This window comes from Cataglyphis hispanica, chromosome 7, assembly GCF_021464435.1.
Source record: "Cataglyphis hispanica isolate Lineage 1 chromosome 7, ULB_Chis1_1.0, whole genome shotgun sequence".
NCBI lineage: Eukaryota > Metazoa > Arthropoda > Insecta > Hymenoptera > Formicidae > Cataglyphis > Cataglyphis hispanica.
In genome coordinates, this window is record NC_065960.1 from 5,588,877 (window position 1) to 5,605,908 (window position 17,032).

A 17,032-nucleotide genomic window follows, 5' to 3' on the forward strand; every position below is an offset into this window, starting at 1 on the left:
TTTATTACAGTACTAATTTTATATATGTGTAAAAAATTGGAGCATCCACTATTAATTGACTTGTAACTTGCATGCTAAGAAGATTTTTGAAATCAAATATTGTAACAATAGTTACATTACAAACGACATAAATGCATAATTTTTTTTTATTTGAAAGAATGTATATTTGTACAGAAAATGTTCGATGCGTTCTGTCCCATAAATATGCTTAATTTTATATAAGAAAGTTCTCGCGTCCAGCATACTTGCATTAGGATGTGCATTAATTTTGCATTTCCGGAGTTGAGAATTATTAGGTATTTTTTATTCGACATATCGCGTTTAGATATTGATGCATCTCGACTCGAAACTCGACACTAACATCTTGATATTTTGTAAATGTTTAGTACGCGCCAAAGATCATAAACACGATGATTCAATGACAAAGATACAGCTTAAAATAATTTTAAAGCGACAGAAAAAAAAATATAGTTTTATTTAACTAATAATTATAATGCAAAGACATCTAGACAGAATGCGCCAAATTTTTCCCTAGAAGCGGAAAAGTGAAAAATTTCTCCGTAGAAGCTAAACGATCAAAATTTTCATTTGTCATGATTCTCTGTCCCTGACGAAGGAAAAATTACAAGATCCCCATTCTGGAAATTCGTTCAATGTATATAGAATAATGTATATAGAATAATGAATTGTAAGCATTGGTGATGCGATTTCCCGCGCGTGCACGTGATGTACACGCGTGCGCGCGCGCGCTGCTTTACGCTTAAATAATGTCCGTCTTGTTTAGTTGCGTGGTCAGTAAGCTCGCGTCGCTCAGCCGGTGCTATCATGGTTGGAATCAAGATGTGAGTGGTTGATCAACGTGCACGATAATTTTTAATTTGCTCACACATTGCCACCTAACTTCGTTTTCATCCGGGTTACAGAGAGAGTTATTTCTCGTTTACTTAAATTTAGCGGACGCGACTAAAGTTCGAGAGTTTCAGATCAACATGACAAGTGCTTAACATGAGTTGTTCTACAAAATCTGAGATATTTATTCCCTGAATTCATTATACATTTCTCAAATTAAATTTGTCATTTTCCCTTTTTCCTAGAGGATGCTTAAATGTCATATAAAATATTCTCAGTATCATCAAAGCCACTTGCATTTGTTTTGATGATCTTCGTGGAAGTTCATCGGTTCATCCGACAAAATTGTCAATTATGACACATGAATATTCTAAGATTATCTGGCAAATACTTTTAAATTGTAACGGCTTATTAATGTAGACATCTCCGATTCGTAATCGTAATTTTTCTTGACTAAATATTCGAGATATTCGAGATGAGGAATAACAAGTTAGTCAGTGAAGTGTCAGTGCACGAACAAACACGAGCCCGTATTCGTTCAATTGTGTCGAGCGGTAAAAAAGATTCTCGTCACGTTAATCAACATGTTGATTACAACGTTACGTCTGATAATTAATAAATTGGTGCGGATTTATTTTTTTCATTTTATTAATAATTGATCAACTATTAACCGGTTGCAAAATGCAAAAAATTATTCGATTCGTGTTTTTAGAATGCTTGAATATACATTTTAAATGTCACTTTTGAAAACGAATATTTTGAGAAAAAAAATATTAGTTACGCAATTCGTCAGTCTCGTCGATTTTTTTTCCTCGATCACTTTTTCCTCGATCACTTTTTCTATACGGAACACTGAATTTAGTCTTTTAGTCGACACATAAAAGACTACTATGTAATATAATAATCACCTATTAATCATAAACAGCGTTTGTAACGTCATTGCCGGGTCAAGCTTTTTTACATTTCATAAGTTGTTACCTTTGTCCCTCGCTTCGATTGTTTCTTGACGACTATAAAAGATGTAACGGTGGCCAATGAATAATTAGACGAAGCCCATAGGATAGAGACATGGCAATTGATCGGGAATATGAATTTAAAATTTATTTCCCCTGGTCTCGCTTACGTTTAAGATATCATATTATTATATAATCATATTATATTATATCATCATATTATCATTATTTAAACTCGCGGTGAGTATCTTCTTATTCGATATTCTGTATAAAATATAAATCCTGGGATACAAAACACATGTTTAGCAACAGCTTAGTGCGATAAATGATTAAAGAGAAATATTTTTTTTTTTTTAGAATTGGAATGAAATATGCAAATAATCGTAACAATTTGGTTGTATATTTATACAGGACCATTCAGGATCCAGCCTCCCAGAGGTTGACATGGTACAAACCACCGCTCACCGTTTTGGTCATCAAGAAAATTCGCGACTCGTCAGTCCTGCCACCGTTTGTTCAAATGGTCACATGGCTGATACAGGTGAATATTAATAAAATTGTTCCAATATACTTTATCTCGTAAGAAGTTTATTAGCTCTTGTTTGCACTTGATTGACGTCGACAGCCCACTTTCCGTAATGGAACGTTGCAAAAACTTAACTCGCAAATGAAATGGAAAATAAAAAATTGTCCTCGTTACTAATCGTATCTTTTCCACGTCTTTTCTTAAATTCATATTAGTCTAGTTTTGCATTTAATTCACATTAAAAAAAATATATTGTCTTTTTTATGTACGACAGTTGCATTTTGTAATATATTAACTATACAGGTTCTAGGTGTAAAAAAAAATAAATAATTGTTATAAAAAAGATATATTGAAAATAATTGCATGCTTTTTTTTTAAAAACAATTATTTTCTGTACACCATTTGATTCATCTTATTATTCTGTAATACATAAAAGTATTACGATACAATTATCAAACACTAAATAATTTTCGAGATATTTTATATTCTATACTAAAATTTGTCAGATTAAGATACAAAATAACTCAAAAAATTCTTAATGAAAAAATACTTTATTATAGTGTTTTGGAAAGCTCTCGACATAAGCTATAAGAATATGCAATAAAAGATAGGGAATTCCATTTAAGAAATTATAGGTGTTCTTGACTTGATCTTAACGATGCTATCCAGGGTCAAACCAATGACATCATCTTATGTTTCCCTCAAAACCATACAATTTTTGTTTAAAACGTTTTTCTCTAAAATGCTTAGTTTTTGAAAGAAAAGGGGTGTACGGATAGTCTAGGATCACCCTGTATATGTATATACGTACATCATTAGCTTGTCACGCACATAAGCGTCAAATATATGGCTATTAGTAAAAGAGAAATCGTCCTTAACCCATGTAAACTATTATTATTCTTATATTTTCTCTAGTATTAAAAATACAATAATATGTTACTTACCTCTACCTTTGCTCGTGTTGAATGATTAGAGTCCTAAAATTTCGTTTCCGTAATGCAGGAAAAGCGGATGGTGGTCTTTGTGGAAGCATCTGTTTTGGAAGATCCAGCCTTGGCCAGAGATCACAGATTTCAAGGTGTTCGCGATAAATTACAGACCTTTAGAGACGGCACAGATGAATTGCAGGTAATAATTTTCTCCGTTTGACAGTTACAAATTATCGTTTGTTATAATTTTTTACGATATTTCTTATCAATAAAATAAAACTAAAAATTTACTTATATATTTACGAGTCGAATTTGATACAATCTATTTATCGTACAACAAAAAAATCTAAGCAACCTAAGAGATTTTGTATGCCATAAATAATTATCAATAAACAATGAAATTTACACTAATTTATCAATATTTCTATTTTTTTCAATTTATTTTTTTATCAATATTTATTTCTTTTATGTTAATGAGACGTATTATTTTTTGTTTTTAGGATCGAATTGACTTTATTGTCTGCTTGGGAGGTGACGGTACACTCCTTTATGCCAGTCTGCTGTTTCAGCAATCAGTGCCACCTGTAATGGCATTTCACCTTGGTTCCTTAGGCTTCCTTACCCCTTTCGAGTTCGAAAATTTTCAGGAACAAGTAACCAACGTTCTCGAAGGTTAAAGATTGTGTCAATTTATTCGATTATTTGTCGTTTTTCGTTTATAGTCAAGCTTATAACTTCTCGCTTCTCGGTTTTTCAGGTCATGCAGCTTTAACCTTGAGGAGTCGTCTAAGATGCATCATCATGCGCAAGAACGAAGAAGGTCAACCGAACGAACCACCCACTAATCTCCTGGTACTGAATGAAGTTGTGGTGGATAGAGGACCCTCACCTTACCTATCGAACATTGATCTATTCATCGACGGCAAACACGTGACGAGCGTTCAGGGTGACGGCTTGATCGTGAGCACGCCAACCGGATCAACTGCCTATGCGGTCGCCGCTGGAGCCAGCATGATTCATCCTTCAGTTCCTGCCATCATGATTACTCCGATCTGCCCTCACTCTTTGTCCTTCAGGCCGATCGTCGTACCTGCCGGAGTCGAGCTCAAGGTAGTTCTTTAAATTTTTCGACGCCAAGAAGCGCGCCAATCGACACATTAATTTAGTTTGCATCAGATATTGTGATGGCTGAATTAAAACTTCTGAATAATTCAGAAATTAACATGCCTTTCAGTTCACGTTTATAAAGTTAGACATAAACTTTGTTTGTATCTTTTAAGACTTTTAACAGGTATTATTTAATTAGCACTCGATATAACATTTTCGCGTAAATCGATAAGAGTTTTTTTTACCGCGCACTGAGATGTATGGACCATGTCAATATCCCATAAAAGGAAACCTGGTTCAGATGAATGTCACCCACATTCCCAGACTGTGCGCTGCCCCAAAATTTCCATTCAAAAGTTTTTAAAATATCAGAATTTATCAGAAATTATTTCCAATTTCTTACATGAAACTATGATTAAAGAAAAAAAATTATTTCCTTGATTATAAGAAAGATGAATAAATTTCTAAATAATTAAATATATTAATTTATCAAGATTTTAAATTTTGACGCTTGCAAGCATTTTTTCGAAAGACGCTAAAATAAGTTTCTCTTTACGCATCAGTGATTTTAGAACGATAATATGACGGAATCCATAGAAAAAAATTCAATAAGCAGCGTGACGAGTTTTTTTCAACAAAGTTGGTTGGAGGTGAAAAAAAATTGGTGCATTATTTCAAGCCTAACAAATCGCGACGCTGTTAACATGACGATCTTACTTTTCACCGCAGATCTCAGTTCCACACGAGAGCAGGAATTCCTCGTGGGTGTCCTTCGACGGTAGAAATAGGCAGGAACTGTTCCACGGTGACAGGTAAAACCGAGGCGCTCGACAGCTCTGTCTAATCGCTTGCGTTTTCCACAATTATTTCAGATAAAGGCAAACAGTAATGCCCGCGCAAGTGCAGCCTACGTCTCCTTCGACGGTCGCAACCAGCAAGAGCTGCGTGTCGGTGACAGGTTTGTCCTGCTTTTGTAAAGAGCGTCGTTTCGCCTTTCTCTCTATGTATGCCTCGTCGCATTACGCGATTTATTCATGGAGTTTAATATTTTTCAAACACTCGATATTATATAAAGTGACAATATTTTTTTTTTTTGCAAATTTTCATTTTGATTAGAGTGTACTTTTTTCATTTTCTTTCATATTTATATGTAATTTTCATTTTCATTTTTCTGAATTATATATTCAAATTCTTTCTATGTTTTCTATCTATTTTATGCTTATTCATTTTCTTCGGGATTTTAATATATTCCTTTTGCTCTTTGTCCATCTCTTAAGACATTTCACAATAGAACAACTTTTCGGAGCGAGACGTTGGCTGCAAGGTGATGGTGACTTTATGTTTCATTATTTATATTTGCAATAAACATTATTTTTGCATAAATACTTCATTGAAAGTTTGCTTTTCACAAAAATATATACATCTTTTTATTAAAATAAATATATACATTTTTATTTAATTAAACTTTACTGCCATAGAAACATTTAAATAGATTTTGCTTGTACAAATAAGTTTGTCATAAAGTAGAGAACTTTATACATCATAAAAAGCTTTCGCTTATAGTCAATCAATTTAATCATTGTATAATGAAAATTGTACAATTTTTCAGCTTGAGGGTAACCACTTCCATATACCCAGTGCCTAGTATTTGCTCGGCCGACCAAATCACCGACTGGTTCGATTCTCTAGCCGAATGTCTACACTGGAACATCAGGAAGCGACAGAAACATTTGGACGAATTAAGTGATCTCGCGCATTCATCCAGCAACGACACTTTAGATTCCTTTGATCGAGATAGCTAGGTCAACGAAGACGCTTGTTATAAACTGTAATACAATCGACAATATATTTGGTCGAGCTCGCAATGTATTCGGTTAAGAAATTTCGAGGGTCGACAAATTAACGTCCTTTTCATTGAAATTTTATAACGATATCTCGTCAAATATAGTGAAAGAAAACCGGTAAAACTGACTGATCATCGATAAAGTTGTGCTCTGTAAGAGACTTTGTTTGTGTGCACGAGAATAAGCACTGTAAAGTCTTCACAAATGGAAAGAATGATAAATATTATTTAATGCAAATTACAAAAGCGATGCTTAGGTCACAATTGTATAAAAATTCCTATTAATAAAATGCATTTGTCTTCGCAAAGATTTATGCTAACAGCGAAATATTGTATAATTTGATAACTTATTGTCTTAGAAAAGTATCAGATTGATATTTCGTTTAGATGCAATATATTTTTTTTTTTTAATAATGTCTTAAAATGAGTCAGCGATTTATTCGATTTTATAAAAGTTTTTATACTTTATCGATATATACTTTTATTTTATATTCTTTATTGATATATTATCTGTACAGATATTTTTTTATTTTCTAGTGTTTTTCTTAGATTAACATGATTGAAATATATATATAAGAGATCACCATGTCCTTGGTTTTTTACTGATTATAATGTAGAATTCTGATGTAAATCAATTTATTGTAAGTGTTAAATCACATAATTTCCTATATCTCTAGATCGTTTTAATAAAATATGTTTTGTACAACGTTTGTTATATATATCTCCCCTAATAATTCTATATAATGATATAATTATTAAAGGAAGGTAAAGATTTTTATTTATCAAACTTTCGATGTTCTTACTGCAAATGAGTTTATTTGCTTGTAACATGACATGGAAATATACATTATATACACCGCCAGAGACACATTAATCATTATGCCTCTTTTGTCACGTACATTGTAAGTATCATAAGAAATCTGGTGAACGCGATGCGATTTTTAGATACATCCGAATATGTGTTTTTCGGAAATCTATTTTTTTTTATTCGCAACGTTTCGCAGAGGAATACTCTACAAATTCATCTAACCAGATGGCAGACGCGGAACAAAATCTAGATATCCTAAAATTCTTAAATTATTTATACTTATTTATTTATACTAATTTATTTATACTTAGCATAAATATATATGTATATGTATGTATGTGTGTGTGTACGTATGCGCGCATGTGTATACGCGCACGCGCGCGATCCTAAACTTTTACATTTGGCTATGTCAGTCACGTGTCATATGTTGATACGTCGGCGAATGCATAAAAGTCATTTACACTTAATTATATGTACATTATAATAGGATATTTAAAATGAAGACAGTTCATTTAAACGTACAAGTATTATTATATGAAGGCTTAAATTACTATATTTAAATAATTCTTCCTTAAGTTAAAAACAGTCTATATGAAAAACTCCTATAGAATCATATTTATTTTTTACAACTATTGTTATTTATCTAAAGCCGGGCCTATACATCCTTCTCGAATTGTCAGTAAAAGAAATAAGCAGTTAGTAAACAAATTTAAAGGCGTCTCTTTTGAAGACTGAGAGAGCTTGAGAGAAAAGAAAATGTTTCGCTTTTTAATTTGCTCTCTGAATTATCTGTTTATTAATCTATCATTCAATTATATGAAATTTCCTTCACCATTAATACGAAACTTCTTAAATTCTAAAGTTTAAAATTCAATACTTAGAGAAGGCATTTTTACATAATATTTCTGGATAGACATATCTTTATACTCGCGTGATTTTGAATTTATACAAAAAAAAAAAATTACACCTGTCTTTGTCTTGTCCGTGCAGATATTTTAAGACGACGACAACGTAATTTAAGTTGGCTCGCTTCGAAACAAATTCACTCGTTGCCGATGATCCAATCGAATATTGCCATTTCTGTTTAGTGCTTACAATTGACGTATGTGACTTTCTCGCCGTTTACGATATGACTGTAACGAGCACAAGCTCGGATGAAAAGTGCTGGTTTGAGTTGGACTGTAGGGAAAAAAGAAGAAAAATTTTTTTTTAAATGAAAATTCAAGAAGCTATCAGGAATGTATAAAAATGGATTAATCAAAATTCACACATGTAAAAATTTCATAGATTTCAAGCATTTTATATATATAATATATTTCAAGCTTTATATATATATATATATATATATATATATATATATATATATATATGTACGCAGAGCATCACATACTATTTCTTCGTTTCATGCGTTATCACACGCGTTTGTTTAGTTTCACGCAATGAGATGTGCCGAGGCGCATCAATCCAAGACTCAAATATAAGTTAGTATTGTTAGAGCACACACTCACATGCCTTCTGATTGGAATCGTGGTCGGCGCAGGACGGCTGCTGGAGATACAGAGCCGGTTTCAGCGCCCGGCCGTCTTGATCCTCAATCTGAATCACCAAACCGTGATTGTTACCGTTGCCGTGCGGAGAACTTCGCGGAATCATTCGCCAGAATCTCACGCCTTGCCTGACATCCAGCACCAACTGTTTGCCATAGCTCGTCAGGGGCGTCACGATGGAGTCCATCAATCGTTTCTTCGCTATATATATATATATATATATATATATATATATATATATATATATATATACACACATAAGAAGAAATTGTAGCTTTCTATATTTCTCAAGTAGTCGTATGTAAATTCGATTTAATGACTCACATCGATGCCTTTTCAGCGATTTCGTGTAATAGTAAACGGATATCCTGATCTTCTTCTCGTCATCCTCGTCCTCGTCGAAACTCCCGCTCGCGTAAGTCGTGAGATTCTCCTGCGGTAATTTATAAATTCGCAATTTCGCCGCGACAACATGGTCACCGGAAGTCAGATTCAATTGGAAATGTATGTTCATCGAGAACGGATCTGTCCAAGCCTCGGCGTCCGTGTTTCGAGGTATCTGACCTGTATAATAAAAAAGGTCACACATTCCGCCCAATAAACCAGTAATATTTTCGAAACGAATTATTAAGCTACTAACAAGTAGGCGAGAACATGGTGAGCCTCTCGCGCTGAATCTGATTGGTGCTGGTGCTATTGTTGTTGCGTCTGCCAGTTATCCCGAGGACTATCGTCTTGATATTTTCCAAGGCCTTTTGACCTTGACTGCACAAAAAGAGGATCAAAGTTTATTAGGCTATACCTTGAAGTACCTTGAATGAAATGGTGAGTAATAACACGCAAAGATACAATCAATTTCATAGCAAAATCACGCGTTAGTAAAGTCACCTAAAGGTAAAATATAGTAAAATTATATTTTAGTATCTCGAACACAACGTCGTGTAAAATATCGTTCCCGAAATAATGTAACCATCACAATGCAAATCTGTGTCAAGACGTTTCAAAGGTTTCCAAAGTTCGTGGAACAATAGAGTAAAAATTTAGTTCACAACTATTTTGAGAGACTTGACCTAGAAAATAGTTCGTTCAAACAGCTCAAGATGTCTCAGAGACGATATTGCGAAAGCATGTAAAACGACCTAAATATTTAAAGCGAGTTTCCCTAAGAATTCCGAGCCGCGGGAAAGATACTTTCGGCAGAAGGCGATCCAGGAAAGGCGATCATAAATATCGCTTCTTAAATCCAGCCCGCGGCTGCGCGGGCTCGAGAATTTTCACCTCAGATTCCGAGGCGAGCTCTCTTCCGGGTGCCGACGCGGGCCAATGGACGATGGTCAGTGACCTACAGAGGCACACGGTACGGCTCGCGGAGGCATTTATTACACGTTGCAGACAGTGGCTAGACAGTCGGCGGTTACACCGGCACCCCAATCACCTCGAGTTTGCCGTGTCTGGGGCCTCGATTCTTTCAGAGACCGCGTCTCGAATGCTAAAATCCGCTCTCCCGCAACGTCTCTTTCTCTCTCTCTCTCTCTCTCTCTCTCTCTCTCTCTCTCTCTCTCTCTCTCTCTTTCAAACCATGCTCATTTGCATCGTCCTATCTTCGCATCCCACTTCGAGGAATTTTTTCTGGACATTGGTCGTGGGGTTCGCGTGACTCGAACTTCACGCCTTTCCCGAACACGACGTGTCAATTTTCGCGTACGGCGAAAATTATAACACTCCGGATCTGGCATGTTTACGACGCAAAGTCGCGATTTTATGCCTCCTCGTCCGGATACTGGGACAAGAAGTTGTTTATTCGTGCGCGCGCGCGCTCCAGGCGACTCACGTGGCTTTCATTAACAAGCGCGACCTTATCAAAAAAACGAACGACGGCGATATCGGACGATCGTGCGGGATTGCAAAACAAATTTTCAACAAGTCATTAATCAATCACCCGTCAGAATAGCGAAGAAGAAGAGCGACGGGGAAAAAAAAGGATGAGCGCCATTTCTCTACGTTATCCACAAGGATCGCCGTGTTCGAGAGACGCCCACTCGGGAGATTTCAGCGCAGTCCCCACGTCAACGACCTCGTTGACTTGCCCGAGCGTCAAGCAGAAGAATGTATATTTCCCTGAATGGTGGAAAAGAGAAGAAGAAAAGATAAGAAGATAAGATGTAGAAAGCGAGGAGGGCAAAAAGTTGACAAAGAGAAAGGAGGGGGGAGGAGGAACGGAAAACAGATGCGACGAACGCGGGCGGCAAATGCAAAAAATAACCAAATCTTTCTTCGTGCTACCTGAAACCTACAGAACTGCGCCCCGAACTTTTTCCCGCCGTCTGGAAAGGAGTCTATAAAATGCGAAGGTCCCGGGAACGGTATGCTCGTATAGAGTAGACCTCGTTAATGACAAGCGGGACAGACGAGACCCATTCTTCATCTTAATCTTAGATCGTAATCGCTCGCCTCTTTTAGAGCATAGGTGATGCCGGCGACGTAACATTTTATCCGAGGGTCCGAGTTAATTCGGACCCTAGGCCCGGGTTTTCTCGAGAAACGCAGGCCAGCCGGGGAAGAAGTTACGACTCTCTTCTGCGAAATCACGGTATATATACCGAACGCACCGGATCTTCGATTCTAGGCATGCGCTCGTTAATCTAGTCGCGGCCAAGTCACGCATTTCGCGCCGGTTCGTTGCCTACGTGCCACGTCTGTCCGTCGTCTGGGAAAGGGAAGGACCTGGACAAGTCTGGAGGCCGTTGCATCATGCGAACCGGCGCGATTCTCCTCGTCTCTCCCGGTGTCGCGATAATGAAATTCACTGGAGCATAGCCGTGTAGAGTGTGTAGACCAGCGTTGGAAATTAGATAAGGAAATGGGAAGAGAGAAAAAGAAAGAGAGAGAGAGAGAGAAAAAGAGAGAGAGAGAGCTCTATCGACGCGTCTCGAAAATTTTAATGCCTTATCTCTGGATCTGGAATTTTATTAAAAAAAAAAGAAAGAAAGAAACGCCAGAAACTCCGAATCGAAAAAGAGGGAAAGAACGGTTCCTCGCGACGCGATAGGCCGTCGACGCATAACCCGGCGCGGCGGGCCTGATTGGGCCGTCCGTAAAAATGCACATTGCACCGTCTGGCGGTGCGACAACGACAACGACGGCAGCGGGATGCAAAGAACGGATGGCGGGGAAGAAAGGGGGGAGGGAAGGGGAGTATAGTGAGAAAGAGAGACAGAGAGAGAGAGAGAGAGAGAGAGAGAGAGAGAGAGAGAGACGGAGGAGAACCCGCGCGCGCTTAGCGAAAACTTCCTCCTCTCGCCCCCGTCGCTCTCGCCTCTCTCGCCCACCGTCTCCGTCGACATAGGAAGAGAGACGCGCATAGACAAGGTCAACGCATTAAATTGAAATGTGTTACGTAACCTCGTAAGAGAGTTCTAACTGCAGCCCGACTAGACACCCGGCGATTACGAGGGTGCTCAACTCGGGATGCCGCGCGTCCCGGACGACGTTCGTTCGCGATCGATCGATCATCTTTATCGCGAAGTCTCCGGAGATGCGGAGACTGAATGATGAAGTTTTTCCTCACGTTTCCTTATCGAAAAGACGCGTATAGATTTGAATGAGGAACGAGAATCAATTTTGACGCGCATCCCTAAATTCGTATTAGACGGGATTAAGACGGGATTGAAACGTCACTTTCTCGGGAGATAAATTTTCGAGAGGCAAATTCGCCTCGCGAGAGGGAAAAAGAAAAAAAAAAAAACGTAAAAAATTCGAGAAATAATAAAAGATCCCGGGGGCCTCGAGGGCTTCGGGCCTCGCGACGAACGCATGCACGCACCACGCCGATGCATGCTCGTGCATCGAGCGATGCACGAATGTGCATCGAGTGATGCACAAATGTGCATCGGCAACAGGCACGAGGAGGAGAGGACTCTCGAGAGACTCTCGGGCTACGCCAGTGCCGGCACGAATGCATTTACGCGTCTAGACTTAATAAAATAAAAGAAACGCCCTCGCGCGCGCGAGCACCCGCACGAGTGGGGCTGCGAGCAGTTGTCTGAGGGGGGGGGGACGTGGGGTGGGGGAGGGGAAAGAGGGCGATTTAAAAACATAGCTAGAGACCGCAGCGGAATTTCCACCGCGCGGTATCCTTCCTGAGCTGAGAACACTGTCCCTTAAACCTGTCCCTCGCGCAAACTTTATCACGCACTTTCGCACCCGCACTCTGTCCCTTCGCGAGACCGTATTCCGTTTTATTTTTACATATAAGAAAAAAAAGAAAAATCGTGTCGATATTATATTCAATTTTGGAGAATATTTTATCGATTCGATGCTTCGATATACAGTCGCGATTATTTCTAGATTAAGAAATTTTCCCTCGTCCCAAGCGTCTCTTGCATGCAATGATATATGGAATAAAATATAAATAATAATAAATAAAATAATAAATAAAATGTGAAAGTTGCACAATTTTCTCCACGAAAGAAAATTATTTATTCGAGAATCGAAAAAAGCTCTGCATTTCCCTGACGCTACGCCAAGAGTTTCTCTCTCTCTCTCTCTCTCTATCTTTCCTCGACTTTTTTATCGGTCCATCGAGATATTTTTACGTGACGAGGGCAACGTTTCGCTGAGAACGCCGATGTCGACCATCGACGTCGGCGAATTTTTGCCTCTTGTGCGTTACGCGTCGAATTCTCCGATTTCCACAACGCGAGCAAATAAATAAATTTTTGCCGCGCGAAAGAAAATTATAATTGACCTTCCTGCGACAATTTTCACAAAAAATTCTGGAGAAATCATTTGTCGAATATCAAATCGTAATTCGTCTCGCTTTTGATTTGCTTTTGATTGCAAAGAAGAGTCTTATAGAATATTTTTGATATAAAAATGCATAAATATGGAAAGGAAGGGGGGGGGGAGGAAGGTATGTATCCTACATATAATTCAAAAAGCAAGAAATTAGAAATTAAAGAAATTTTTCTTTTGAGCTCACAGATGAGCGTATAATATAAAATTTTTTTTGGCACTTCATCGATATTCTCGTAGATAAAGTATTAATTAGCGTATCAATCAAATTAGCGAAATGCATAAAAATCAGTCATAAAAATCATGCAATTGTAACACTGAGTTTTCATACCAGCAATGACACGCATGCAGATATACATTCCTTTCAAGCAAAAAAAAAGAGAAAGAAAAAATATATTGCCAATCTCGATACACAATCTTGAAACAATCTCGATATTCGCGATAAAACACGTTTCATGCGAGAATAGAATTAATTCGCCGGAGTTAAGTGACGATTCAATGATGAAAAATTGTAAAATAAGATAACTCAGAAAAAATGCACGGCACAACAAATGCCTTACCGGATGATAAAGGCCTCCATGGAGGCTTACCTGCCGAAGCTTGGGGTTACGTTTTCTCTAAAAGACACAGAAAGCACATATTATAGATACTAGAAATGCGCTTGCCAAGCGTAGAGCACGTGATGAACGACATTTAACAGAATTATGATTCAGTTTCATGACTCATGTACGAGAGAGGAAAAGCGATTTTAAACAGAATCAAATCAGGGAAATATTGTACAAAATATAATAAAATTCTCTCTAATTCTTCTTCTCTATTCAACAATGCATGAGTTATTTTTCCGTGAATCACTTTTCCTTCTAACATCTCGTTCTTTTGTTTCAACTTACTCTCGGCGATGAGCGAGCGCCAATTGTTGATAGGCAGAAAGATTCATTAACGATGCTTCCTCGATGGATGACGACGCGTTGATGTTGGCCATGAAATGCTTCGTCTGATCCAGGGCGTCGTTCTGATACTCCAGAGTGTCATTCTCGTTTCTCTCCGGTAAGGTATTCATCATTTGTTCATCGTAATCCGACGTCTCGTTCTCATCGACGTAGCCCAGCGAGTCCGCGAAAGCCGGTATCACTCTGTAGACATCCTCCCCGACCCACTCCAGTCCCTCGTACTCACTGATTTTTTTATCGACCGTATCATTGTCTTTGACCGCGTCTGTGGCGAACGAATCATTGAAATCTGTCAAGGTATCAAATTCAGTCACGTTAGATGAAACGTTTGCAACGATATCGCTCGTGATGATAAGATCCGGAGATTCTGTCGTGTCGAAGATAGATTGATTCCTGGTGTAATTTGACCTGACGTCTTTAATGTTCCCCAGCTGATATACTATGGGAAGCGGAGTATGCCCAGTAGCTGCGGAAGGAGCAGACGAAGAAGAGGTAGTAGATAATGACGGAACGTGAAAGGAATTGGCAACGTTCCTGGCAGTCGTGTGCCTCAAGGTCGAAGGATGTTTCGGATCCTTAGACGAAGCGAGGGCGCCTTCCCCTACGAACTTTGATTTCTCATCGGAACCAGAACTGGAATCGAATTCGGAATCGTCGTAGGGAATCTTGAAGATCACGTGGGGCTCCATGGCACGGTCGAAGCTTCGATGAAGATTTTGCGATGTGTCCTGCTCTTCGACGTTTCTCGACTCGTCCTCGTAATCGAGATTCGTGGCCTCGGACCACGATTGCTGCTGCAGCTCGAGCTTGGAGGCCAAGTTCTCGTAATCGATCACCGCCTGGCGATTGTAAGCGTCAAAATCGAAGTTCTTGTCGTCCCTTTCCCCGTATCGGTTTCTCTTCTTATCAGACACGTCGGGATCGTAACGAGAAGACGAATCGTACTCCATGGGATTGTTGTTCCAATGCTTCGCTCTGCTTTCATAGAGATTCTGCTCGTAGAATCTTCCCTCTTCACTGGATTCTGTTGTCCTCTTCAATTCATCATCCTTTCGTTTGCCGAGTTCACGCTCGCGAATCGCCAGTACTTCTTCGGGAGTGTAATTGAGACTCTTCAGCAGCAGCATATCGGCCGTGCTGAGATCACCTGTGATTATTTGAAAGATTGCCTTTTCCAGCATTTTTTCTACTCTCCGTACACTGAAGGGAGTCGATCCTTTTCTCTCTAAGGCCTCTACGTGTTTTGCACTTTTCTTCAACGATTCTGACAGCAAAGTGGTTTCCTCACTCTTAAAATTGGATTTTCCTTTGACAAAATTTACGTGACTGTTTTCTTTTCTATGCACCGGATAAAATCCATGATGATGATGGTGATGATGATGGGACCATGTATTGGTTGCGATGGACACCAATAAAATAAGCACGAAGATTTTAATCATTGTCGCAGATAATGAAAAATTGCTCGAAGAACTTGATGCAGTCGCGCTGCACGCGAATTCTGTATTCGATTACAATGGCAGATGATTCGTATTTCCAAAAATTAACGTAAATAATATTGCAAAAGATAAAACAGAGTTCGAAATGTTCTCGATTTCGTTTCCAGAAATAATTTTCAATCTGAACAAAAATGATTCACAAAAAAAAAGATATCGAATCTTAAAAATTTCGCTCGAAGGAATTTTGCTCGATAAACAGCGTCTGTGAATAATCTTCGAATTTTTGAAAAAAAAAAACTTAGATTTCTCGAGCGAAAATTACTCGTTAATCTTCTCGCGATTAAATCCTTGAAGCTCGTTGACAGATGATATCGGTATCGCGCGCGTAATTAGTCTCTCGCTTCCGATCTCAATCTCGCTCACCTCGCGGAATCACGGATGCAAGTTGTCAACAATGACAATCGTAGTCGTAGTTTTTAAAGAGTGTCTCTTCTCCGGTTCTCCAAACTTTCTTCGAAAATTTCTTCCGGATGTCCCGACACAGTCGCGTGCAGACCCTGGTGACCAGCTCTGTCACCTAAACGCGGCGCTTCTCCGCAGTATGTCCCCAGCAGCACGTGAAGAGGAAGAAAAAGAAGAAGAAGAAGAGGAAAGGTATAAGAGAAGAAACCGTTTTGTACGGAGGCGCGTTAGCGAACTGGACCGTGATTGGTCTGCCGGCGATCGCGAACTAAGTTCTAATCGCACGAGGAAGGCGCGAGGTGCGTAAGTAGGAAGGATTCGTATAGTATGCGTGTGCACGCTCTGAGCAGTAAATCTCAACTGAGCTGTGGTACTGGCCAGCTCACAGGCATAATTCTGTCTACTCACTAATTCCGAGACAACCACGAGAAGCCGCGAGAGGAGACGCGCCGGTGTTACTACGATGACTCCTTTTTTTTTTCTTCCCTCTCCTCCCCCTCTAGTCTTCTCGCTCTGTCTCTTTCTCTCTCTCTTTCTCTCTGTCTCTCTCTTTCTGTCTGTCTTTCTTCCTTTCTCTCTCTCTCTCTCTCTCTCTCTCTCTCTCTTGCTCGTTCTCTTTTTCTCTCTTCTCCACCACCGTCGTCTCTTACATCGACTCCACTCTTTCTCCTCCGCTCGGGTAACCCCTTTTCCCTCGTGCACCGAAATCCCGCGGAAGACAGCCTTTTCTCTCCTCGCGATGTTTTACCTTCCTCTCCCCCCCTCCCCTCCTTCACCAGCACCTTCTGCTTCTCATCTTCGCCACAGTTTCCGCTTCTTTTTCGTCCT

The 17,032-nt window shown here is 39.0% G+C and overlaps 2 protein-coding genes across 11 annotated transcripts in view; one reads left to right on the forward strand and one right to left on the reverse strand.

The window, feature by feature from the left end:
• Positions 1–7,067, forward strand: part of LOC126850836 (NAD kinase) — a 21,641-nt gene extending 14,574 nt beyond the window's left edge. For 6 of the 8 annotated variants that reach the window (XM_050594214.1, XM_050594216.1, XM_050594220.1 and 3 more), the window contains 6 exons: positions 2,214–2,343; positions 3,331–3,456; positions 3,758–3,929; positions 4,015–4,367; positions 5,237–5,322; positions 5,974–7,067. In XM_050594214.1, the coding sequence (XP_050450171.1) occupies positions 2,214–2,343; positions 3,331–3,456; positions 3,758–3,929; positions 4,015–4,367; positions 5,237–5,322; positions 5,974–6,166 (1,060 nt within the window). In that variant the 3' untranslated portion in view covers positions 6,167–7,067. Of the gene's footprint in view, positions 1–777; positions 843–2,213; positions 2,344–3,330; positions 3,457–3,757; positions 3,930–4,014; positions 4,368–5,093; positions 5,177–5,236; positions 5,323–5,973 lie in introns of those variants that run through there. The other 2 variants (XM_050594219.1, XM_050594213.1) reach the window with 2 other exon arrangements.
• Positions 7,002–16,587, reverse strand: LOC126850806 (uncharacterized). 3 transcript variants are annotated; one of them, XM_050594152.1, is made up of 6 exons: positions 14,247–16,583; positions 13,947–13,973; positions 9,203–9,327; positions 8,887–9,126; positions 8,524–8,763; positions 7,002–8,194 (listed from the first exon to the last, which is right to left on the reverse strand). In XM_050594152.1, the coding sequence occupies exons 1-6, from the start codon at positions 15,743–15,745 to the stop codon at positions 8,100–8,102; spliced, it is 2,226 nt and encodes a 741-aa protein (XP_050450109.1). In that variant the 5' UTR covers positions 15,746–16,583; the 3' UTR covers positions 7,002–8,099. The 3 variants fall into 3 exon arrangements, with proteins under 3 accessions (XP_050450109.1, XP_050450111.1, XP_050450110.1); XM_050594154.1 differs by having other exon boundaries at positions 8,528–8,763; positions 14,247–16,579; XM_050594153.1 differs by lacking the exon at positions 13,947–13,973 and having other exon boundaries at positions 14,247–16,587.
• Between the last annotated feature and the right edge of the window lie 445 nt (positions 16,588–17,032).